The following is a 21,259-nucleotide window of genomic DNA, read 5'->3' as shown; positions in this document are numbered from 1 at the left end:
TGGAATCAGGAACCAAACCCCACGTGCTCTGACATGAGACACAGAGGTCTTATCTGCCAGGCTAAACACCAATTCTTCTCATTATTTTTATCATCTCTAATTAAACATGTGCTAGACTTTTTTTTTTTTTTTTTAAATTTTCCACTCCTCTTAAATTTTCTTTTTTGTTTTCTGGCTCTCAAGTTGCATCTTCCTTAGAACTTTATCTGTAGTGATTCAAGGCCGGTGCCGTGGCTCACTAGGCTAATCCTCCGCCTTGCGGCGCTGGCACACCCGGTTCTAGTCCTGGTCGGGGCGTCAGATTCTGTCCCGGTTGCCCCTCTTCCAGGCCAGCTCTCTGCTATGGCCCGGGAATGCAGTGGAGGATGGCCCAAGTACTTGGGCCCTGCACCCCATGGGAGACCAGGAGAAGCACCTGGCTCCTGCCATCGGATCAGCGTGGTGCGCCGGCCGCGGCGGCCATTGGAGGGTGAACCAGCGGCAAAAGGAAGACCTTTCTCTCTCTCTCTCACTGTCCACTCTGCCTGTCAAAAAAAAAAAAAAAAACAAAAACACACACAACTTTATCTGTAGTGATTCTTTCAGCACTGGGGTGAATTTACATTGCAGCAGAGAAAACTCCTGTTTGCTTAAGTTAGTTGCCCAGGAAGCTGATTATCATTTTAAATTAAAGTCACTCACTGCTCGAGTATTTTAGAGCCACACAGAGCCGTGTGAAGGGTTTTTTGTTGTTGTTATAAATTCGTATGAGGTAGAGCTAAAACTGAGACAGAAGGGGCCAGCACTGTGGCGCAGTGGGTTAATGCCCTGGCCTGAACCACTGGCATCCCATAAGGGCGCCAGTTAGAGACCCGGCTATTCCACTACCGATCCCGCTCTCTGTTGTGGCCTGGGAAAGCAGTAGAAGATGGCCCAAGTCCTTGGGCCCCTAGCACCTGCGTGATGGTAGCTTTGGGATCCGCAAGGAGGGAAGGCCTACACTTCCAGGAATGGAAAGGCCTACTTCCAAGGAAGAAAGTCCTTGTCAAGGTCCCTTCGGGTGCCTAAAGGTCAACCAATGAGGATCAGACCCGCCTCAACCTTTAACCCCCATGCCCTGAATCTGTAAAAGGAGCTCTCCCAATCTCTGACGCATGACTTCCCCGGCCCCCACTCTGTTGCTCTGTTGGGACCGGGGAACCTCACCAGGGAGTGGAACCCCAATAAAAGCCTGTGAATGAATTGATTCGTCTGCCTGGGAAGATTTGTTACGCACCGGACACCTTGCACGTGGGAGACCCAGAAGAAGCTCCTGGCTTCTGGTTTCAAATCGGCACAGCTCTGGCCGTTGAGGCCAATTGGGGAATGAATCATCGATGGAAGACCTCTCTCTTTCTGCCTCTCCTCTCTCTAACTCTGACTTTCAAATAAAATAAATAAATCTTTAAAAAAAAAAAAAGATGAACTTATGACTGGCAATCAAGAAGGGAGTTAAAACTGTCATGCATTAGAAAAAAATATTTTGGCAGTGATTTTTAGAAAAGCAATTAGAAAAATAAGAAAGCAGAGTTGTGCTACTCAAAATCAAACCAAGTCCAAGGGCCAATTTGACAGAAATAAGGAGAACAGATGAAATGTGTTGAACTGCATTATGTGGATGCAATCAGTCAAATCTGTTACCAAAAAACTCTATGAGAAGCCAGGTAAAGCATTCTACTATTCCACTACCAGTGTTCAACACAATAATTCACTTGTGCAGCTAGGCAAGAAGCCACAGCAGCCTGACCATTGGGCTTTTCTGAGTTTCTTTGATTTTTTAAAAATTTGTATTTATTTATTTATTTGGGAAGCAGATAGTGAGGGAGCCAGCCAGCCAGCAAGATCTTCCATGAGCAGGTTCACTCCTCAAACACCTGCCATGGCTGGGACTGGGTCAGGGCCAAAGTCAGGAGGTAAAAACTCAATCCAGGTCCCCCGTGTGGGTGCTAGGTATAAAACTACCTGAGTCACTGCCAATTATCTCTCAAGATCTGTACTGGTGGCAAGGTGGAATCAAGAGGCACAGTCAGATATTAAACCCAAGTACTTGGTTACCAGACACAGGTATCTTAATTGGAGTCTTAACTGCTTGGCCCAACTCCCACTGATTTTTTTCTAATGTTAAAACAGCTATAAGAATTCAAGAATTCTAACTATTCAGCGTCAGGGTGTCACCATTACTATATAAACAAAAGATCTTTGCATGTCATTAAAAAAGATAACTACATATTTGGATAAATAACAGGACATGATCATCTCATTTCTTGAAAAGTACTTAGATTTCTATTACCAACTTTAAGGAATCTCTGATGTTCCATTTTAGAGTTAGAAAGTTCAGCCAATTTATCTTTCTGAAATTCAAAATTCCTTCACTGCTTCAAAGCACAGCCACACAGGTGCTCTTGTGACATGTATGCGCTATTTCTTTTTTCCCACTGTTCTAAACAAAGTTTAATCAAGAAATTACAATTAAATACTATGTGCTAGGCAATTAAGCAGACACAGAACATAAAAAAAAAATCTTCTTGAGACAGCTTAAAATCTAGTTGGAAATATAATTAAACAATTCTGTACTATCAATTACTCCATTTTGCTTTGCAGTCTAGATAACAGAAGTTTCCAGAAAGAAGCAATCTTACATAAACAGGAATAGTGAACAGCTCTGCACATGAAAGAAAGTCAATAAATACAAATGTAAGGAACAAATGAACAAAAAGAACTGGCACAACTGAACATATATAGAGAGAATTAAGTCAGGTCCACAACAACTAGCAACATGGAATTTGATCCTCAACAAAAAAGAACCCTAAAATCTGAGTATATGTTTGCAATATTTCATTAATTCTAAAAGTTATACTCTTTTCCACATTTTCTCACATTTGCCCTCAGAAACCAAAGGCATGTTATTTCAATAGCAGCTCTTTCCTATTGGTTAAAGTAACCGTATACCTTAGGATTCTTGGAATCAATCACATACAATGTTTCTTAAAAGAAACAGGATGTGTAATATTTACAAACTCATCAATCAGTATAAGCAAATTTGGATATATAATCTCAATTTTTTTAAAAACCAGTTCAAACATTTAATAAAAGCTAGATACATTCCTATGAGTTCTGATCCTGAAAATTTCAAAACATGAAAGCTCAGCATTAAGAAATTTATATAATTATACACCTACTATAAATGCATACAATCTACCTTCCTTAAAATCTACAGCATGCATATTCTCTAAGCTTATTACTGCATGCAATGAAAACACATCTCATTGTGAGAATTCTGAAACTATCCTGGGGGCTGCCACTGTGGGATAGTAGGTTAAGCCTCTGCCACCGGCATCCCATATGAACATCCTGGCTGCTCCCCTTCCTATCCAACTCTCTGTTATGGCCTAGGAGAGCAGAGAAGAATGTGGCCCAAGTGCTTGGGCCCCTGCACCTACATGGGAGACTCAGAGGAAGCTCTTGGCCTCTGGTTTCGGCTCGGCCCAGCTCCGGCCATTGTGGCCTTTTGGGGAATGATCCTGTGGATGGAAGACCTCTCTCTGTCTCTAACTCTGCCTCTCAAACAAATAAATAAATCTTTTAAAAATTTTTAAAAACCATTCCTTCTTTCTTACACTAAAAGGTAGCAAATTGAAGAAAGGGATAAAAGTAAATAACCCTTCTCTATTTTTAACTATAAACAGAAGGATAAAAGAAATGCCATCTTAAGGGGTAGAAATTTTATAGAAAAACAAATAGGAGTTAAATTCATATTAACCAAGTTATTCTATATTCATTTATAAATTACCCTAAAAGAAAACTCTTATGCTTACCATGATGCAGTAGTATAAATAAGCAAGCTGGTATATTTTAATTGGACCAGGGAAAATGCTATGCTCCACTCCCCGCAAAGTGAACAATGAATTTATCTAAGTCAAAGTCCTACAGTTTAGCTAGGGAAGGAAGTTTACTGTCCACTTATACTGGAAAAGTGCAAGCAGATAGGAATTAAACTGCTGACATGACCTCAGTTCAGCACCCTTCACTCTAAAGTGGCAGTAGTCTAACCAGAGCAAGGACTTAATGTCAGTGAAGAGCTTCTCTAGCAATCTTTTATCACAGCTACCAACAGCTGAGTAGAAAATAGGAACAAATGAAACTATTAATCAATTAAGGGAAGAACGAACCTTAAATCGGTGAAACAATCTGCATCCATGTGTGCACCCCCAAACACGTGTATACATCTTTACAGCTGCATTTCTAAAAGTTTTGTTTCACTTTCTTTCATATAACATTAAGGATAGGAATGTGGTGGTCAGTGGATCTGACTTTCATCACACACATTCACTAAACCTTCAGTCTTAAGTTTCATTCACAAAGATGAGCTAACCCCCGGTCCCAGTTTAAAACATAAAACTACACAAGTAAAGTATAAGAAGTGAATAGCATTCTACTAGTACCTATGCCAACATGCACTGCTCCTGTCCCCACATGGGAGAGACACTGACACATATTAATAGCACAGAGGGAAAATATAAACACATAAAAATTCAGTTAGACACGTGAAGTATCAATAACCAAGCAGTATATAACTAGGCTACAGTCCATTTTCCTGTAAGACATGTTTCTGCAGTATGAATTCATCCACTCATCATTAGGGTAATGAGGTCAGTATAATGTGAAAGTCACTTGGTCTATGAACAATTTTCTCCAGCAGCCATGTTTTAAAGTCAGCAGATGTAAACTTTCTTAAAACAGGGGCTTTCTTAAAAGAGGGGCTTATCAATATGATGATTACCTTAAGAAAAAAGCAACTAGAAACCCCACAGAAGAGAACACAGAGGCAGGTTCATGTTGGGCTTTGCACAATCTTAAACCATCTGGTCAAGCTTTAGTACAGATAACATGCCGTAAAAATAATTTCCTCATGTTTCTTTTTTTAAAAAAGGGTGTGGAACAAGGATAATAAGGACCATAATAGATTCATTTAATAATTTTCACAATTTGATAAGTGAAAATGAATGTCCATACTAACCTACGTCTCAAAGGAAAAAGCATAAATCTTAGGTCTTAGAAGTTATTAACTGATGCTGGATGCAAATGTTTACATTCTCTTTATTACAATGGTTATTTTGTTAGTACAGATTATAAAGTTGCAAAGGTTGCTTTTTGGTTTGTCCCTGGTTTTAGGGTTTGAATTTATAGAACTTTAGGTTGCTGTCAGAGACAACATATATTGCTTTATAACAGAACTGCCTATATTTCAGTATTTAAGGAAGTCCAGTGTCATCATTCACTTTATTTGGGTCTGGTTTTACTACTTCAATATTTGCTGTTATACAATACAATGAACCCTAACTGAAAGGTTGAAATTTATTGCTACTAAATACAAAATATTTTCAGTCAATCCAAAATATGGCCCATTTTTGTTTTTCCTAATGTTTGTCTTAATATTATTCCACTCCCCAAGTAGGCAGGGCTGGGTCACACCGAAGCCAGGGGCCAAGAACTCAATGTAGGGCTCCCATGTGTGTAACAGGGACCGAAGTACTAGAGCCATCACCATTTGCTGCCTTCTTAGGTGAGCATTATCAGAAATGCTGGGTCGATCAGGAGTGGAGCTAACACTCCAACCCAGGGACTCTGACCTGGGGTGTGAGCATCCCAAATGGCTACACCACATACCTGCCCCTGAGTTCAGCAATTTCACCTTGGTAGGTCATATGACTCTAAGATGATTCTAACACTTTAAGGTGTACAACTCTAATGAAAATTTAGTTTGGGAAATATAGTTATTAAAAACTAAACATTACATTTTTTATCTGAAACTTTGTTTTATATTAAGATTTTTTAAAATGCATTTTTTTCCAATTATCTGAAACAGATACATCCTGAAATACCAAATCAACCAAGGTGCATGTGGGGAGCAACTCGGACTAGACTAAGTTACTGGAATTAAGACTTATTCTATGCATCTGCTCTCCCACAATATGGCGCTGAGAAAGGACCAAACAACTTCTACGCAGCTGCCTCTCTCCAACTTGACTGATGAGCTGCAGGAGCTGATCCTGCTCCTGATTGGAGGAGAGCAGCGTGCTCGGCGTGTGCGTAGCAGAGTTGGGATTGGTGGAAGAGGACTATAAAGGAGGAGAGAGACAACATGTACCAGGAACATCCAGATAACATCTGAGCAGCCCCCGAGAGAGCCGGCCGGCGGTGTGCCGCTCCCCCACGGAAGTGGGGAAAGTGGCAGGGGGAGCCGCCCCTCCACGGAGGTGGAGGGGTCGGCAGCCAACCCGGGAAGGACCAGCAGTAAACCCGGGAAGGGCCTAGCAGACCAAAGAACAGCGCAGGGTCCTGTGTCGTTCCTCCGCGAATGGGGGAGCGACAGTGCAACTATAAGTAGGGCATTCCTACCTCTTTAAAAATAGGAGGACAGGATGTCGGAGCTGGCAGAAAAGAGGAGAAAATGGAACTTGAACAGAACAAGTACACCACTCTAGTAAACAGATCCAATCTAATCAATCCCCTCTCCCCCATCACATCCCATATGCATTACATAGACTATCTGCCTTTCAGATCGGACCATTCATACCACCCTTCTACTGCCTCTTCCAGTTCAGACCAAGTGCTATGACATTCTGAACCAAATTCTGGCTCCATGATTACCAAAAGGTTAGTAATGGCCTTGAAATTCTGTCTTCAATATCTAAGTTTATATGCCTTGTTTTTAAAAACCTTCCCACTCAGTCAAGGCTTTCCTATGCAAAACTTTTAATACAGAAATAAGAAATGTGATAAAATGGAAAATAGGTAACAAGACCAACTGTCCTATGCAGAATGAAATTGTATTAAGTAACTAGAATTTAAACTGCTGAACGAGTACTTACTCTCATTGCGATGACTGAAGCTCTCAGCATTGTATACAGACTGGTCAGTTTCAGAATAATCCTCCTTTACTCTGTCTCCCTCTGAGGGGAAAAAAAAAGTGATCCCTACCATTTCCAAGAAAAACACCTTTGGACTGTCTCCCCTCATACCTTCTCTAGAAACCTGCTACATGTATCAGCACCTCTTACTTAAAGGCCCACTTTCTTTAAACTCAATTTTGTCTCTCTCTGTAAGCATTCACAAGTATATGACACTGACTTTTTAATGCCAATAGTGACAAAATAATGAAATTTTCTTTTAAATTCACACTTAAGAAAATTCCGGTCATGGAGAGAAAATAAAGAGGCAAGTAAAAGTCAGTATCATAAAATATGCAATAAACAAATGCTATAGCAATGATTTATAATTTTTACTTTTCAGTAACCAAAAACTTCTTGGTTACGCCATATGTGTAACTAAAATTCTAAAATGATTCTATGAAATACATTTTTAAAAAGCACTATTTGGAGGTTAATTACTATGATTTTCAACAACCAGTCAACTTGAAAATCTAAGAATTAATTTCTTAGAGAGGCAGAATATGTTACAAATCATGGCTCATATGCTTTAATCCTGTTTCTTAAATATTACCTTTAAAAGGTTAACACTGATTTTTATTCATTCTTGATCATGTTTGAGGTAAAAAAGTGACAATTTTTTTCCTAAAAAAAGTACTTACAATCAGAATTCTGACAATCTTCCTCTAAAGTGTTGTGGTTTTATAAAATCCAAGATACTTCCAATCTGATTCCTTAGCACCAAAAAAAAATCATTTACCATACATAAATCATAACTGTCACATTAATCTAATCTAAAAGGATCTTGAGCCAATGACAAAGTTGCATTACAGTAGACTGCTTTCAATATACCTCTGTAGGGGCCAGAGCACAATTGCTTGTATCAATTTGTACATGATACAAATGTAGTTCTGAGGTAAAGGGACAGGAGAAAATTTGCTACAAAGCCCAGAGTAATGATTTTAAATGGTGAAGGATATACAGATAATTTCTGACAAAGCAAAAAATAATAACATATGGCCTTTTAGATACAGTCCACTATTATAACCTACTTCTCCTTAGATGCATCTCCCACATTTTTCTACTGTCTCCCATTACCTAATTCATACATGCAATTTATTAGCTAAGAAACTCTCCTGCTTCTCTGGGGCCTCTCCCTATTCATCACAATGCTGTTGCATTTAGGTTTCTAACTTCTCACTTCTCACTCTACATAAGCATTCTCCTTAAGCTATTACATCCACTTTGATAGTATCAATAGTGTTAGTTCTTAAACTTCAATAAGATTACAGATCACTTAGGAGGCAAGGAGGCTTGTTAAATCGCAGACTCCTAGCGCTTATGGGAAAAATAAAATCTCTGGCTCCTTCTAAATTCACCGCCTCTGAGACAGTTTTCCCAATGCCTTTAACCACTACTCCCAAACCTTATTAGTTAACAACCTTAAGTTTCTATTCCATACTAGCGTTCCGAAATACCCTGCAACTTTTTTGCTGTCTCTCCTGTTAAGACTGTGAAGTCTCAGAAGGCAAATGTTAGCTCTTCTGTTTTAGCATTTCCAGTGATTTGCTAAAAAGTTAGCTATGAGTAGGTTTTCAATAAATGCCATGACTAGTCATTGCCCTGATTAGAAGACAACAAGTGTTTGAATAAAATGAGAATTACTCGTTATCTATTTTGTGTTCTTCTTTGACAGTCTGAATTAGGAAGTGTTATACCAAAGATTTCCTTTTCCCCAGATTATGAACACTTAAATTTCAGAGACTGACCAGGATATATTACTGAAATAAAAATCAGATCTACCACTCACTGGCATCCCCAGCAAGCTTGTAATAATCTCAAGTCTCCTCAGCTCCAAAACAAAGCTGCTATCTAATGAACAAATTTTAGGCAAGGAGTAAACAGACAATATAAGCACCCAAACCTGGTATATGATAGTTCTTACTCTTATTAAGCCATAATTTTAAAATTAAACCATTAATGTACTATGAAGGTACAGAGAAGTATCTTCCTTACAGATAAATACAATTTTTAAGCTGAAGATAATAATTACTAACTTTAAATTCTTATAAATTTTATAAATTATGATTAAAATGTAAAACAACATGACCTAAAATAGAGTATTTTGCTTAAAATAGCTACCTAATCAACTCTTGCAAATGACTAATGGTTTTAAGAACCCACTGAAGGGGTGGGTATTGTAGCACAGTGGGTTAAGCTACCACTTAGGACACATACATCCCACATCCAGTGTTGGTACTCTACTTCTGAAGCAGCTTCCTACTCACGCACAAAGAACAGTCGATGTAGGCTCAAGTACTTGGGAGTTCTGATATCTACATGGGAAACCCAGACGGAGTTCCTGGTTCCTGGTTTCAGCCTGGCCAACCCCCAGTTGTGGTGGGCATTTGGGGAGTGAACTAGGGGATGGAAGATTGGTATCGCTTGTTCTCTCTCTCCCTTTCATATAAATAAATGAATAAATCTTTCCAAGAAAAGCAAAGAAAGAGAACTCAGTGAGAAGGAAAAACTTTTAGATCCCAAAAACACAGGGGAGAAAAGCAAAAACTGACAAACAGGATTTTACCAAACCTAGAAGCTTCTGCAAAGTAAAGGATATCATCAACAGAGTGAAGAGACAACCTGAAGAATGAGAGAAAAATTCCGCAAACTATGCATCAGACAAGGGATTAATATCTAGAACATGTAAGGAACTAAAAACAGCCAAAAAATATCAACAGAATACTTCTTTAAAAGAAGATATCCAAATGGCCGACATATGATAAAATGCTCATCATCACTGATACCAAGGAAATGGAAATAAAGCCACAAAGAGACATCATCCTAATCCAGTTTGAATGGCTATAATCAAAAAGACAAAAACAACAAACGCTAGTGAGGATATGGACAAAGGCGGACTCCTATACACTGTTGGTAGGAATATAAATTAGAATGGCCATTTTAGACAATAATATGGAATTTTCTCAAAAAAAAAAAAACTAAACATAGAACTACCATACAGTTTACAAGATTTGTCCTCCAAAGAGAGTATCTTTACTTGCATGTTTATCATAGCAATGTTCACAACAGCCAAGATATGGACTCAAAGTATACATAAACAGATAAATGGGTTAAAAAAAATCTGCAGCATATATACACATTGGAATATTATTTGTCCATAAAAAAAAAAAAAAGAATGAAATCCTGTCATTTGCAGCAACATGAGGGGAACTGGAAGATATTATACTAGGTAAAATGAGCCAGAAATATAAAGACAAATACCACATGTTCCTACTCATATATCAATATACTCAGTATCAACAACAGATAAGAAAAGCTGAATACAAGGGGTGCTTAGCTTAACTGAAGATTTACAGAAATTTTATCTGGTCCTTCTCACAGAAACTTAGCAACTGTTTCCAAAACCTGGCTTTGTTAGTAATTCATGCTGCCTATTACAAAAGTCACATCTAAGATTTAGTAGAAAATTTGAAAATACTCAAGGTGAGCCGGCGCTGCGACTCACTTGGTTAATCCTCCCCCTGCGGCGCCGGCGTCCCATAGGGGCACTGGGTTCTAGTCCCGGTTGGGGTGTCGGGTTCTAGTCCCAGTTGCTCTTCTTCCAGTCCAGTTCTCTGCTGTAGCTCTGGGAGGGCAGTGGAGGATGGCCCAAGTACTTGGGCCCTGCACCCACATGGGAGACCAGGAGGAAGCACCTGGCTCCTGGCTTCGGATCAGCACAGCACCGGCTGTGGCCGCCATTTGGGGGGTGAACCAACGGAAGGAAGACCTTTCTCTCTGTCTCTTTCTCTCTCACTGTCTAACTCTGTCAAATAAAAAAAAAGAAACGAAAAGAAAATACTCAAGGCAAGGACACTTCAAAAAGTCTGTCCAAAAAAATGAATTAAAGGTTAAGTCTATTGTGGTGCCAAAAAAATTTTTGAATCCACTCATATAAAATGTAAAAATACAATTATTTGAAATCATCTATATTTTAACTATCTAGAGGTAATCACTTTATAAATCTGCTGTATTTTCTTACAGTCTCTTTCTCTAAAATGTTTTTAAAAACATGTATTGTTAAACTGGTATCAGATTAGGTTAGACTACATGAAAATTCTGATATTCAATCACTCTTGACCTACAAAAATATCAGTTTCACATGATTTAACCTAAAATTTTATATTCTTCTTTTGATATTTTGTGCTAAATCATGAGCATTTTCCTATGTCTTTAATAATCTTCCTAATATGAGATTTTAAGGCTGAATGGTAGTCCAAATAGACATGGCATAATTAACCCATTTTAATGATATTAGAAATTAACTTATTTCCAGTTTTTCACCATTATAAATGATACGCTATAAACACCCTCATACCTAAATCTTTCTGTGAATCTCTGATTATCTCCTTAGGATCAATTCCTAGAATTAGGTTCACTGAGTCAAAGTTTATGACTGACCTTAACCCTACTTAAACACATTCCTAAATGACTACCACAAAAGAATCAATTTACATTCATCACTAGTTTATGAGATGCTCATTTCACCTCAAAATTGCTTCTAACAGCCTGAGGATAGTTTTACAAATCATCCATGGTTCAAAAAATAATTCTCAAAGAAAGGAAAGTTGATGGACAAAAAGACAATAAAATAGAAGCACATTCTCAACATCCATAGTTTTAAAAATTTGGTATATATAAGTATTATCCTTAAAAGTGAAGATTCCTGGTTATTATTTTTGAAATTCTTTCTATGACTCCTGGTGTAAACTTACAGTTTTAACCACCATCCTGAGTGATATAGTTGCAAATGATCCTTTACCCACATTCTGAGAAACCTTACCCTAAATAGTGTACCAATGTGCTTGACATGAATAATTACTGCTGAGATGAACACATCATTTATTTCTTATTCAAGACAGAAAAATTAGGTTATCATTTAATGCCTTCAGACCAAAATTTCATTTTGTCACTGAGTGCAATTGAAAGCATACTTATCAATACCTGAAAAATATATTATTGCAGTATTGTATCATAATTACGGGGAACAATATTTGAAAGTGTTGTGGGGAACAACTGGGAGCAACTCGGACTAGACTAAGTTACTGGAATTAAGACTTATTCTATGCATCTGCTCTCCCACAATATGGCGCTGGGAGAGGAGGAAACAGCTTCTACACAGCTGCCTCCAGTTCAACCAATAAACTGTAGGACCTGCTCCTGATTGGAGGAGAGCAGCGTACTCGGCGTGTGGGTAGCAGAGTTGGGATTGGCGGAAGAGGACTATAAAGGAGGAGAGAGACAACATGCACCAGGAACATCTAAGGGGAACATCTACCTGAAGGAACACCTGTGCAGCCTCCGAGAGAGCCGGCCGGCGGTGTGCCGCTCCCCCGCGGAAGTGGGGAAAGTGGCCAGGGAGAACCGCCCTTCCACGGAGGTGGAAGGGTCGGTAGCCAACCCGGGAAGAACCAGCAGCAAACCCGGGAAGGGCCGAGCAGACAAAAGAACAGCGCAGGGTCCTGTGTCGTTCCTCCACGAAGAGGGGGAGCGACAAGTGTTAGTTCTAACACTGAGTCTACTATTTCCTAGTTGTGTGATTTTAAGTTAGAGAATCACTTTGACTCTCAGTTTCCTCATCTTTAGAAATAACCAGTAGGAGGCTGGAGCTGTGGCGAAGTGGGTAAAGGCGGTGCCTGCAGTGCCGGCATCCCATATAGGCGCTGGTTCTAGTCCCGGCTGCTCCACTTCCAATCCAGCTCTCTGCTATGGCCTGAGAAAGCAGCAGAAAACGGCCCAAGTGCTTGGGCCCCTGCACCCACATGGGAGTCCCAGAAGAAGCTCCTGGCTCCTGACTTTAGATCAGCTCAGCTCCTGCCGTTGCAGCCATCTGGGGAGTGAACCAGAGGATGGATGATCTGTCTCTCTCTCCCTGCCTCTCTGTAACTCTGTCTTTCAAATAAATAAACAAATCTTTTTAAAAAATAATAACCATTAGAGTACTTCCCTATACTGGATGTAATTAACACAGTAATTAGCACCTGGTCCAAAGTAAGGGGTCAATAAATGTTACAATTATTATTACATGACCATCACTGCTAAAATACTTAATTCAACAAATCCATAAGCCTCTTCATCTAGGTAACAAAGAGAACACTATACAGCTTATCCAATAATCATGTATGAAGAGAGTAGAGTATCAGTAATATACTGGCTAGCTGCTTTAACAAAAAGATTAGTAATAACCTAGATGTCTACCAATGGATGAATGAATAAGGAAAATGTGGTATATTTATGCAATGGAAAAATACTCAGCCATTAAAAAACGAAATCCTGACATCAGTAACAAAACTGATGAAACCGAAGATCATCATGCTAAGTAAAGTAAGTCAGACACAGAAAGACACATACCACATTTGTTCTCTTATGTGGATATTGGTTTATATATATAATAATAGATATAATAATAGATATATAATAATTTTTAAAGTGTACATACCATGTTATTTGGTATATAAATGCTATTTTCAATGAATTATTCCCTTTCATAATAATATATCTTTCTTAACTCATTTTATGATCTTTGTCATGATTTCCACATTATGTGATATTAATATATTTACCCCAATTCAAAAAACTAGTATGAATGTTTGTGTGTATAATGTTTGCATTATTTTTTCATATGAATATGGCAAAATTTAAATGTTTTTAAAATCTGTATTTGTTGAACTCTTTTTTATACTATTCTGCATTATTTAAATATTTTAAAATAAAAAGGCAAAAAAATACTTTTCAAAAGATATGTAATGGGGTGAATACAGTCTTTAATGACATTATCTTTTTTGAGAACCTAGGACAAATTGGCAGTATCAGAATTCAATTCCAAGTGTTCTTTAACAATTAGGATAATTTAAAGGATAACTATCCTATTTAGAGGATACTGGATATCACAAAGGTAAAACCATATTCTTAGCAAAAACATTTATTCTCAATCTTCCTTCCCCCAGCAAAGACATGCACAGTTAATGGAAACAGCATCATCACTCTCAACCTGATTCTTCAAATTTCATCCTTCTTCCAACTCCAAATTCCATAACCGTTAGGTCAAGTTTTATCATTACCTCACACTTGACAAGGGTAAATCACTTTCTTTTTAATGGACATTTTAAAAATATGTTTAAGAAAGCTTTAAATTTTCATATATATATATATAAATATATGAATGGATATAAATAGATCAGTCATCAAGTAGATTAGTGTCAGATTAACTCCAGATCTTTTAATGCTTAGAAAAGTCTGCTCCACTGAGACTAGAACTTCACAATGTACACCACACATCTATTTTACAAGAAATACTAATTCCAAAATTACAATAGTATCTTTTATCTTTTTTAAAAAGTTGTTTATTTGAGAGGGAGAGGGGAAGAGAAGGAAGATCCAGTGGTCCATTCCCAAATCCCTGCCAAAGCTGGCTGGCTAGAGCCAGGAGCTGGGAACACAATCAAGGTCTCTCACTACTTAAGCAATCACTGTGGCCTCCCACAGTCTGGATTAGTAGGAAACTGGAGTCAGGAGCTGGAGCGGAGAATCAAACCCAGACACTCGTACGCGGGATGTGTGTGTCTTAACCACTGTAGTACACATTCAATCCTCTTTAGTCTTCTATAATCAATCTTTTAAAAAAAGTATTCAGCACTCTGGTATTTACTTCCTTTCCTCCTATTTGCTCAACCCACTGGAAAAACAAAAGGGAGTGGGGGTGGGGAGAAGGCAGATTTAATGTATAGCACTTCAGTGAAATTTACGTCAATGATGGCAGTCCATCAGTTTACATTTTCAATAGACATGAAACTCAGTCACAGCCTTAACCAAATCTCAAATATTAATATCCTAAGCCGGCGCCGCGGCTCACTAGGCTAATCCTCCACCTTGCGGCACCAGCACACCGGGTTCTAGTTCTGGTCAGGGCACCGGATTCTGTCCCGGTTGGCCCTCTTCCAGGCCAGCTCTCTGCTGTGGCCAGGGAGTGCAGTGGAGGATAGCCCAAGTACTTGGGCCCTGCACCCCATGGAAGACCAGGATAAATACCTGGCTCCTGCCATCGGATCAGCGCAGTGCGCCGGCCGCGGCGGCCATTGGAGGGTGAACCAACGGCAAAGGAAGACCTTTCTCTCTCTCTCTCTCTCTCACTGTCCACTCTGCCTGTCAAAAAAAAATATTAATATCCTTATGCTCATGTTATCAACATTCACAAAAAGATTGAGGCTGGAGTTATGCAGGAGTCCTCTAAAAACTTACCTTCTGAATAACAAAAGATCACAAAGGTTAGCATTTAAATTATATTACAACCTTCCATAAGTACCTGAATTCAGGGACACATGCAGAATGTGTATCACCAGACACTAAGGGTCAGTTGTTTGAGTACATCAGAAACAAAAGCTCTCTTCACATGATGGCTTGAATATCATATACAAACATAATTTTATGTTTGATTTATGCTATGATAAACTATTAATACTATTTAGTTATTATAAATGTCCTTAGATATAGTTGGGTAAAAATAGGGAATAATAGTGTCAGGTTCTATATGAAAAACTTTACAGTAAACAGGAAGTAGTGCAGGTGATGAAAGAAGGTGAGGAGAGATTTTCTTACCCATTTTGCCCTAAGCAAAATGTAAAGTTAGGGAAGGTCCTGGATAGCACCTGAGTCTTATTGCTTTGTGCAAACTATATCCATTGTCCATATAAGCATTAGTCCTATATTTTCACATTTGTAATCATTTGTTTAAAAGGCATAAAATATAGACTGAAAATTATTAAAATCTAATTACTGTGAAATTCCATAATTCTGGATATTACAAAACCTTAGATATCACATTTTTAATTTGTGGAATCCTTAAACATTACTTTAAAGTACCTATTACATATTTTCATCAATATTCCTAGAAATGACAAAACAATTTCCAAAATGTTGTTTTATCTATAATACTAGGAAAGCAAGACTAAAAAGTGATACAAAGCAACTCTATCACAACTCAAGAGAGTTTACTACAATTCCAACATTGTAACCACAGCTAATGTTGGAAACTTATGAAATTCGTAACTGCTAAGAAAATTCTACTTCATTTATATAGTAGACAATAGCGAACAGAAACTCTTATATGTTAGTGATGTGCTCTCAGGGTCAATATCAGAGTATGCTGATATATATATGTTGATACTGAGCTAGGAGTGTGGAGCAGAGAGATTATATTTTGTTATATTCATGGCTAATCATATCAATGATCTTTTTATGAATTATTCAGTGGAATAATATATAATCTCTAAAATATCATGGGGCACTCAAATCAACTATACGAAATTACTGAAGCTGCTCAAAATTTAAAAGCAAGGAAAAACTATTCCGATTTCAAAAATAAGTGCTGCTGCTTTAAGTGGCCAGCAGTCTCCCATCAGCTCCAGGCTGCAATCACAACATCCATTAGAGTGCTCCACATTCAGAGCAAGCAAGCAAGTGGTTGTCAGTGCAGCTAGTAAATCACCTGATCCTATTACAAAATCAATTACTGCAGTGCATTTCCATTGCTACACAATCTGACGATGACAAAATGATATTGGATAGCTACTGCAAGGTCAAGACAACTGCTAAGAACATCTTTAATTGGTCTTTTATTTTTAATCATTTGATCCTAGTTATAATGCATTCATTTTACTTGTATATTTTTATTTGAAATAAATCTATGTAGTTACCTTTGGTTGCCTGGGACACTCGATGGATAATCTCTGCACCTGGTCTGATGTATGGCTACAAGAGAACAGATCGGAGCAGCAGGTCGAACGGCTCAACCTCTTCATTAAAGAAGAAATAATGCTGCAGCCACAGCCACACATTGACTTGCTCATTAGATGAGAATTTGACTCTAAAAATTGGAACCGGTAATGTCCCATATATACTCAAAATGGGCTAACTGCCTCATTCTGCAGCTCTCTGGCTGGAAGAAACACTGCTAAAAAAGAATAAACAACAGCTTCCCTCCAGACGACACCAGCCACAAACTCATCGCCAAGAAAAACTCAGCACGAAAAACAGAAGTCTCCTGGCCACTCTTTAGAGAAAAGGTAAGATGCTTTAATATTTCAAACTGTTTTATATTAAAGCCCAAGTACTTAACAAAGGAGTGAACTCAAGACACCCCAAAATTATACTAACCACTCTGTCTTCCATCAGTTTTGATCTGTTTGCCTACTCCTTCAGCTCAGCCTATCCAACCTGTTCCCTCTGTAAATGCATACTATTTCAACAACCAACAGGAATGAGCCCCACCCCTCGGTGTCCCCACACACACCGTGCAAGAACCGCTCAATATCTGGAAAAGAACTGCTGCTGCATTGCTTTGAGAAACAACAGGGAGCAAACTGCTGGATGGATTCTGTAACTTACCAATCAGAACGGCTGACCTTTTATGACTCGACAATTCAAGGAGCCTGCCAAACCCTCACAGTAAGAATAACCAACTGATTTTACTTCTGTACCATAGATTCATTTACAGAGTTGCTTTTAACCTAAAATTAAGTAACAGTAACAGAAACGTAGGCCTACGTATTTTTTAAGCAAACAGAATTTAGATAGCAGCTAATGGTGGCAGAGAGTAGGAGGGAGGTTGAATAAGATATGCAAAGTAAAAAATTTCCCCCTGAATACTATACCTCGACTTGAGAATCAATGAGCAATAAAATTCTTAGCAAAAATACTGGTGCAGACAACCATGGAATAAACAAGCAAGACAGTACGAGGAGGCCCCTGCTATCATAAATGTTAGAAAAGAACATGTAGCTATGCAGATAGGTATTGCCAGTAAGTAAAAAGCCATATAAAATCTGATTATTTTTGACACTGAATTCTCTCCCACTTGGTTATTTGCATTTTATTAGAAAATTTACAAAGAAAAAAACCCACCAACCACCTGAAAACATAAGCCATAATATTAACTATGTCAGTCATAATATAACATCTTTTATACTAACTATTCTATCTTTCCTGATAGTACAGAAAGGTATTTATTTACACCAGATAATTATAATCCAGTTTATAATTCCCAGGTCACAGGAGAGGTCACATTTATACAAATACTTTGTGGTCTTCTCAAATAATCATACTTCAAATAATTACAACTTAATAAACATTCACAGACCACTGACTGCCAATCTGTGTTAGCAGCACTCTTTTGGGGGGACGAGACTCTAAAAACTAAATGTAATAATAAACACCTTGTATGAAAATGTCTATTTTTGAAACTTTGTATTGTCTGTGGCATTGACAGGTTCCTTATTTGTGTATGTCTCGTGCTCAATTTCTTCAATAATTTAAGCTGAAAAGAGCCAGGATTGCTTCTGCCTTCACCTTGCACTGCCCTTTTGATAATCATATTATACTTAAGTAATCAACTTCTGAAATATCTAAAACAAGCATGCACTTCACATGGAATTGTTTAAAAACCCTTTGTAGATAAAGGCTATGGAAACAAACAAAATAATGCAGTACCCTTTTACTCGCCTGCTGGAGGTACTGTCTGCTGCACAGAATTCTAAATCCTCATCTGCAGATACAATGGAGCTGGCATTGCCAAGTCTGCTCTCCTGTGCTGCAGATACACTACTCACTGAAAGCGCACAACGTGGAAAATCTGAAGTACTATCAGTTTAAGTTCCTTATATTATGTGACGAAAGAACTTCTAAAATCTAGCCATAGCTCTGTTTTGTCATTTGCAGGTGCATGTCAGACATGTTAGAGAAAAAGGTCTTATTTCTGCTGGCGCACTCGTAGCAAATGTGCAAGCTGTGGGAACTAATGAAAAAATTAATACATCATGCTAATACAAGAACAAGGTACCAACACTGAAACTAATACAATTTATATTGCCAACAAATGTGTGACATGCCCAGAGATTTTTATAGTTTTATAACTAGTAAAAGGTTATAAATTATTCTAATATGAGACAAGCATCAATTAAAAATCCTCAACAAATGTATGCTATTAATGAAAATTACTTATTTAACCAGCTCCTCAGAATCACTATTGCTTCTACACAAAACCACAAAATAAAAGACCCAAAAGTAGAGAGTACTTATGACATATTTTGTCTCGCAGCACTCCGTCCTCCTCATCCCCCCACCGATACTCCTTGGATCTTAGATTAGTTGTAACTAAAATAGAATGTAAGCAGTAAGGGCTATTTCCATTATTTATCATCTTCCTCCCATGTCAGCTAATTTCAGGTACTCTGCATACAGATGGGGCTGAAAGGCAAACCAACACAAAGTTTTTAAAATTATCAAAAAAGAAGCGTAATATTGTTCAGAAAAAGCACTTAACATTTAACTTTGTCTAGCCACAGATATGTTTAAAAAGTGGAGGAAACATTAATAATTGCTCATTAATGTTAGGGATCATGATTATTTCAGTAAACTAACTTCACTTTAAAGCTGCACTCCCCCTTAACTGCAAGTAACTCTTAAATCAAAATGTGCTTAAAAATATTTAACAATGTATATCTGTTAAATTCATTCTCACTTCTTTAATAAACAAAGTGATCATGTTTCTAAATGGTGGTCTAAAAGATGTGAAATCCACAAACTTGACCCTGCAACTTAGCATCTTTCCTCAATGCCCAAATTTATATGCATATGTAAACAGAAACTAATAGTCCCTTTCAAGTAAAAATGTATCACATGAAAACTCACCTGATTGGCACTATTGTATTTTTCAAAAACAATTATTCTTGCAATTAAAAACACCATATTATCACATATGAGTACTGGGGGGGAGAGATGACTCCAGTTCTCAAAATGTGGACCTTAAGGGTTCCCAAGACCTTCACATGAAGTGCCTGAGAGCAAAACTATTTTTATAATAATATAACTATGTTACTATAAGTGTTTACTCTCAATGTATCATTATATGAGCATACATAAAGTAAAGTTTTCCTAAGACTACAGGGCAAATAATAATTACCAGACTGAATGGAGAAGCACTTAAGAGAATCCAACTGTCTCCTATTGAGCCAGACTCTAAATATATTTACTGAAGTGAAAAACAATGTCATTCTTCTCATTACTGTTGCTGTTTCAGGGAAATAAGCCTGTTTCTGTCCCTCTAACAAAAAGTCAATATGTAATTAACTTATTTTTAAATGTATTTAATTAAGTGAGTATCTTTTAAACTTGTTTTATTTTCTAACAGGGTAAAATATTAAGGTATATAACCTACATAAATCAAATCTCCTTGGGATGTTCAATAATTTTTTAGAGTTTAAAGTGGCCCTGAAATCAAAACAAATTGAGAATCAATAGAAATTTTTCCTTGTATTTGCCTTAAGTCAAGGCTACTTGATTATAAAAATCACTTCAGTCACTGTAAAAGCAGAAATTCCAAAAAAAGTCATTTTAAGATATCAAATAAAAATGTTTCTAAAGTTTCAGATATTTTAAAAACTCAACTTTTAGTCATAATTATTGAGCACAATTATTATTAGCTGTGCTTCACAGTCATGTTAAAAAACTAATATCTATTTTTAAGTAGATAACTGATTATTGTGATGTCCATAGAGCAAGATTTAAAAAAATCTGGCTTATAAACACATATATATTGAAAAAAGTAGAAAGTCAGTTGATGGGCAAAGTAAAAATATGAAATTATAGATTTTTCATGTAAAAAGGAATTATAAAGACAGCTTCTAAACTCACCTCGCCTATTCCAATCACTATTTTTAAGTAACTTTTTTTCCTAGGGAGAAATAAACTAAACAGAATACATATCTCAAGGAGAGGCAATCTTTCAGTAATAAAGAGATAAGAAGAAAAACACTTTTAGAATATGTGAAAGAGAAACTACAATATAATAACTTTATTACTGTATAGCAATTTCTGTTGCTGACCCTATGGTGAATGGCTGATATGCTAAGATTTTACAAACATTGGGGAGAGGGCTTCATTTTCTCCTAAACTATGGGGTTTCACCAACATTTCCCTCATAAAGATCCATGGGTGACGTTTCAAATGAGTTCTTGGATTTGTCTTTGGCCAAGCCTTCAGTCTTCTAAGAGTTCTGATTCCCATTCACTCATTCATTCATTCATTCAAATATTACCAAGTTCTACCACATACTGGAAAGGTATGGATAATGAAGATGTGGCAATATACAAAATACACTCACAAAAAAAACCTTCTTCATTGAATTTGTATTTCAAGGGGTAAGACATAACAAGACAATGATTTACTACAGTAGATGTAATAACTGGTAAGAAAAAAAA

General features: G+C 37.4%; 1 protein-coding gene and 1 long non-coding RNA gene across 11 annotated transcripts in view; one reads left to right on the top strand and one right to left on the bottom strand.

Annotated features, from left to right (window-relative positions):
• Positions 1-21,259, bottom strand: part of FBXW7 (F-box and WD repeat domain containing 7) — a 212,832-nt gene that overhangs the window by 107,969 nt on the left and 83,604 nt on the right. The window contains exon 1 of one of the 8 annotated variants that reach the window (XM_089302355.1): positions 16,700-16,897. The exons of the other annotated variants lie outside the window; for them this stretch is intronic. Within the exon in view, the coding sequence (XP_089158481.1) occupies positions 16,700-16,897 (198 nt within the window). Of the gene's footprint in view, positions 1-16,699; positions 16,898-21,259 lie in introns of those variants that run through there. 8 annotated transcript variants of the gene reach the window in all.
• Positions 16,930-21,259, top strand: part of LOC127483256 (uncharacterized) — a 37,979-nt gene continuing 33,649 nt past the window's right edge. For 2 of the 3 annotated variants that reach the window (XR_011378225.2, XR_007909367.3), the window contains exons 1-2: positions 16,930-17,068; positions 17,261-17,450. This is a non-coding gene — a long non-coding RNA (uncharacterized LOC127483256). Of the gene's footprint in view, positions 17,069-17,260; positions 17,451-18,719; positions 18,837-21,259 lie in introns of all 3 variants that reach the window. The other variant, XR_011378224.2, reaches the window with a different exon arrangement.

This window comes from Oryctolagus cuniculus, chromosome 8 (assembly GCF_051225735.1).
Source record: "Oryctolagus cuniculus isolate XC-2025 breed Fujian yellow rabbit chromosome 8, ASM5122573v1, whole genome shotgun sequence".
Lineage (NCBI taxonomy): Eukaryota > Metazoa > Chordata > Mammalia > Lagomorpha > Leporidae > Oryctolagus > Oryctolagus cuniculus.
The sequence above is the reverse complement of the archived record's forward strand: the minus strand, read 5'-3'. Positions and strand labels throughout refer to the sequence as shown.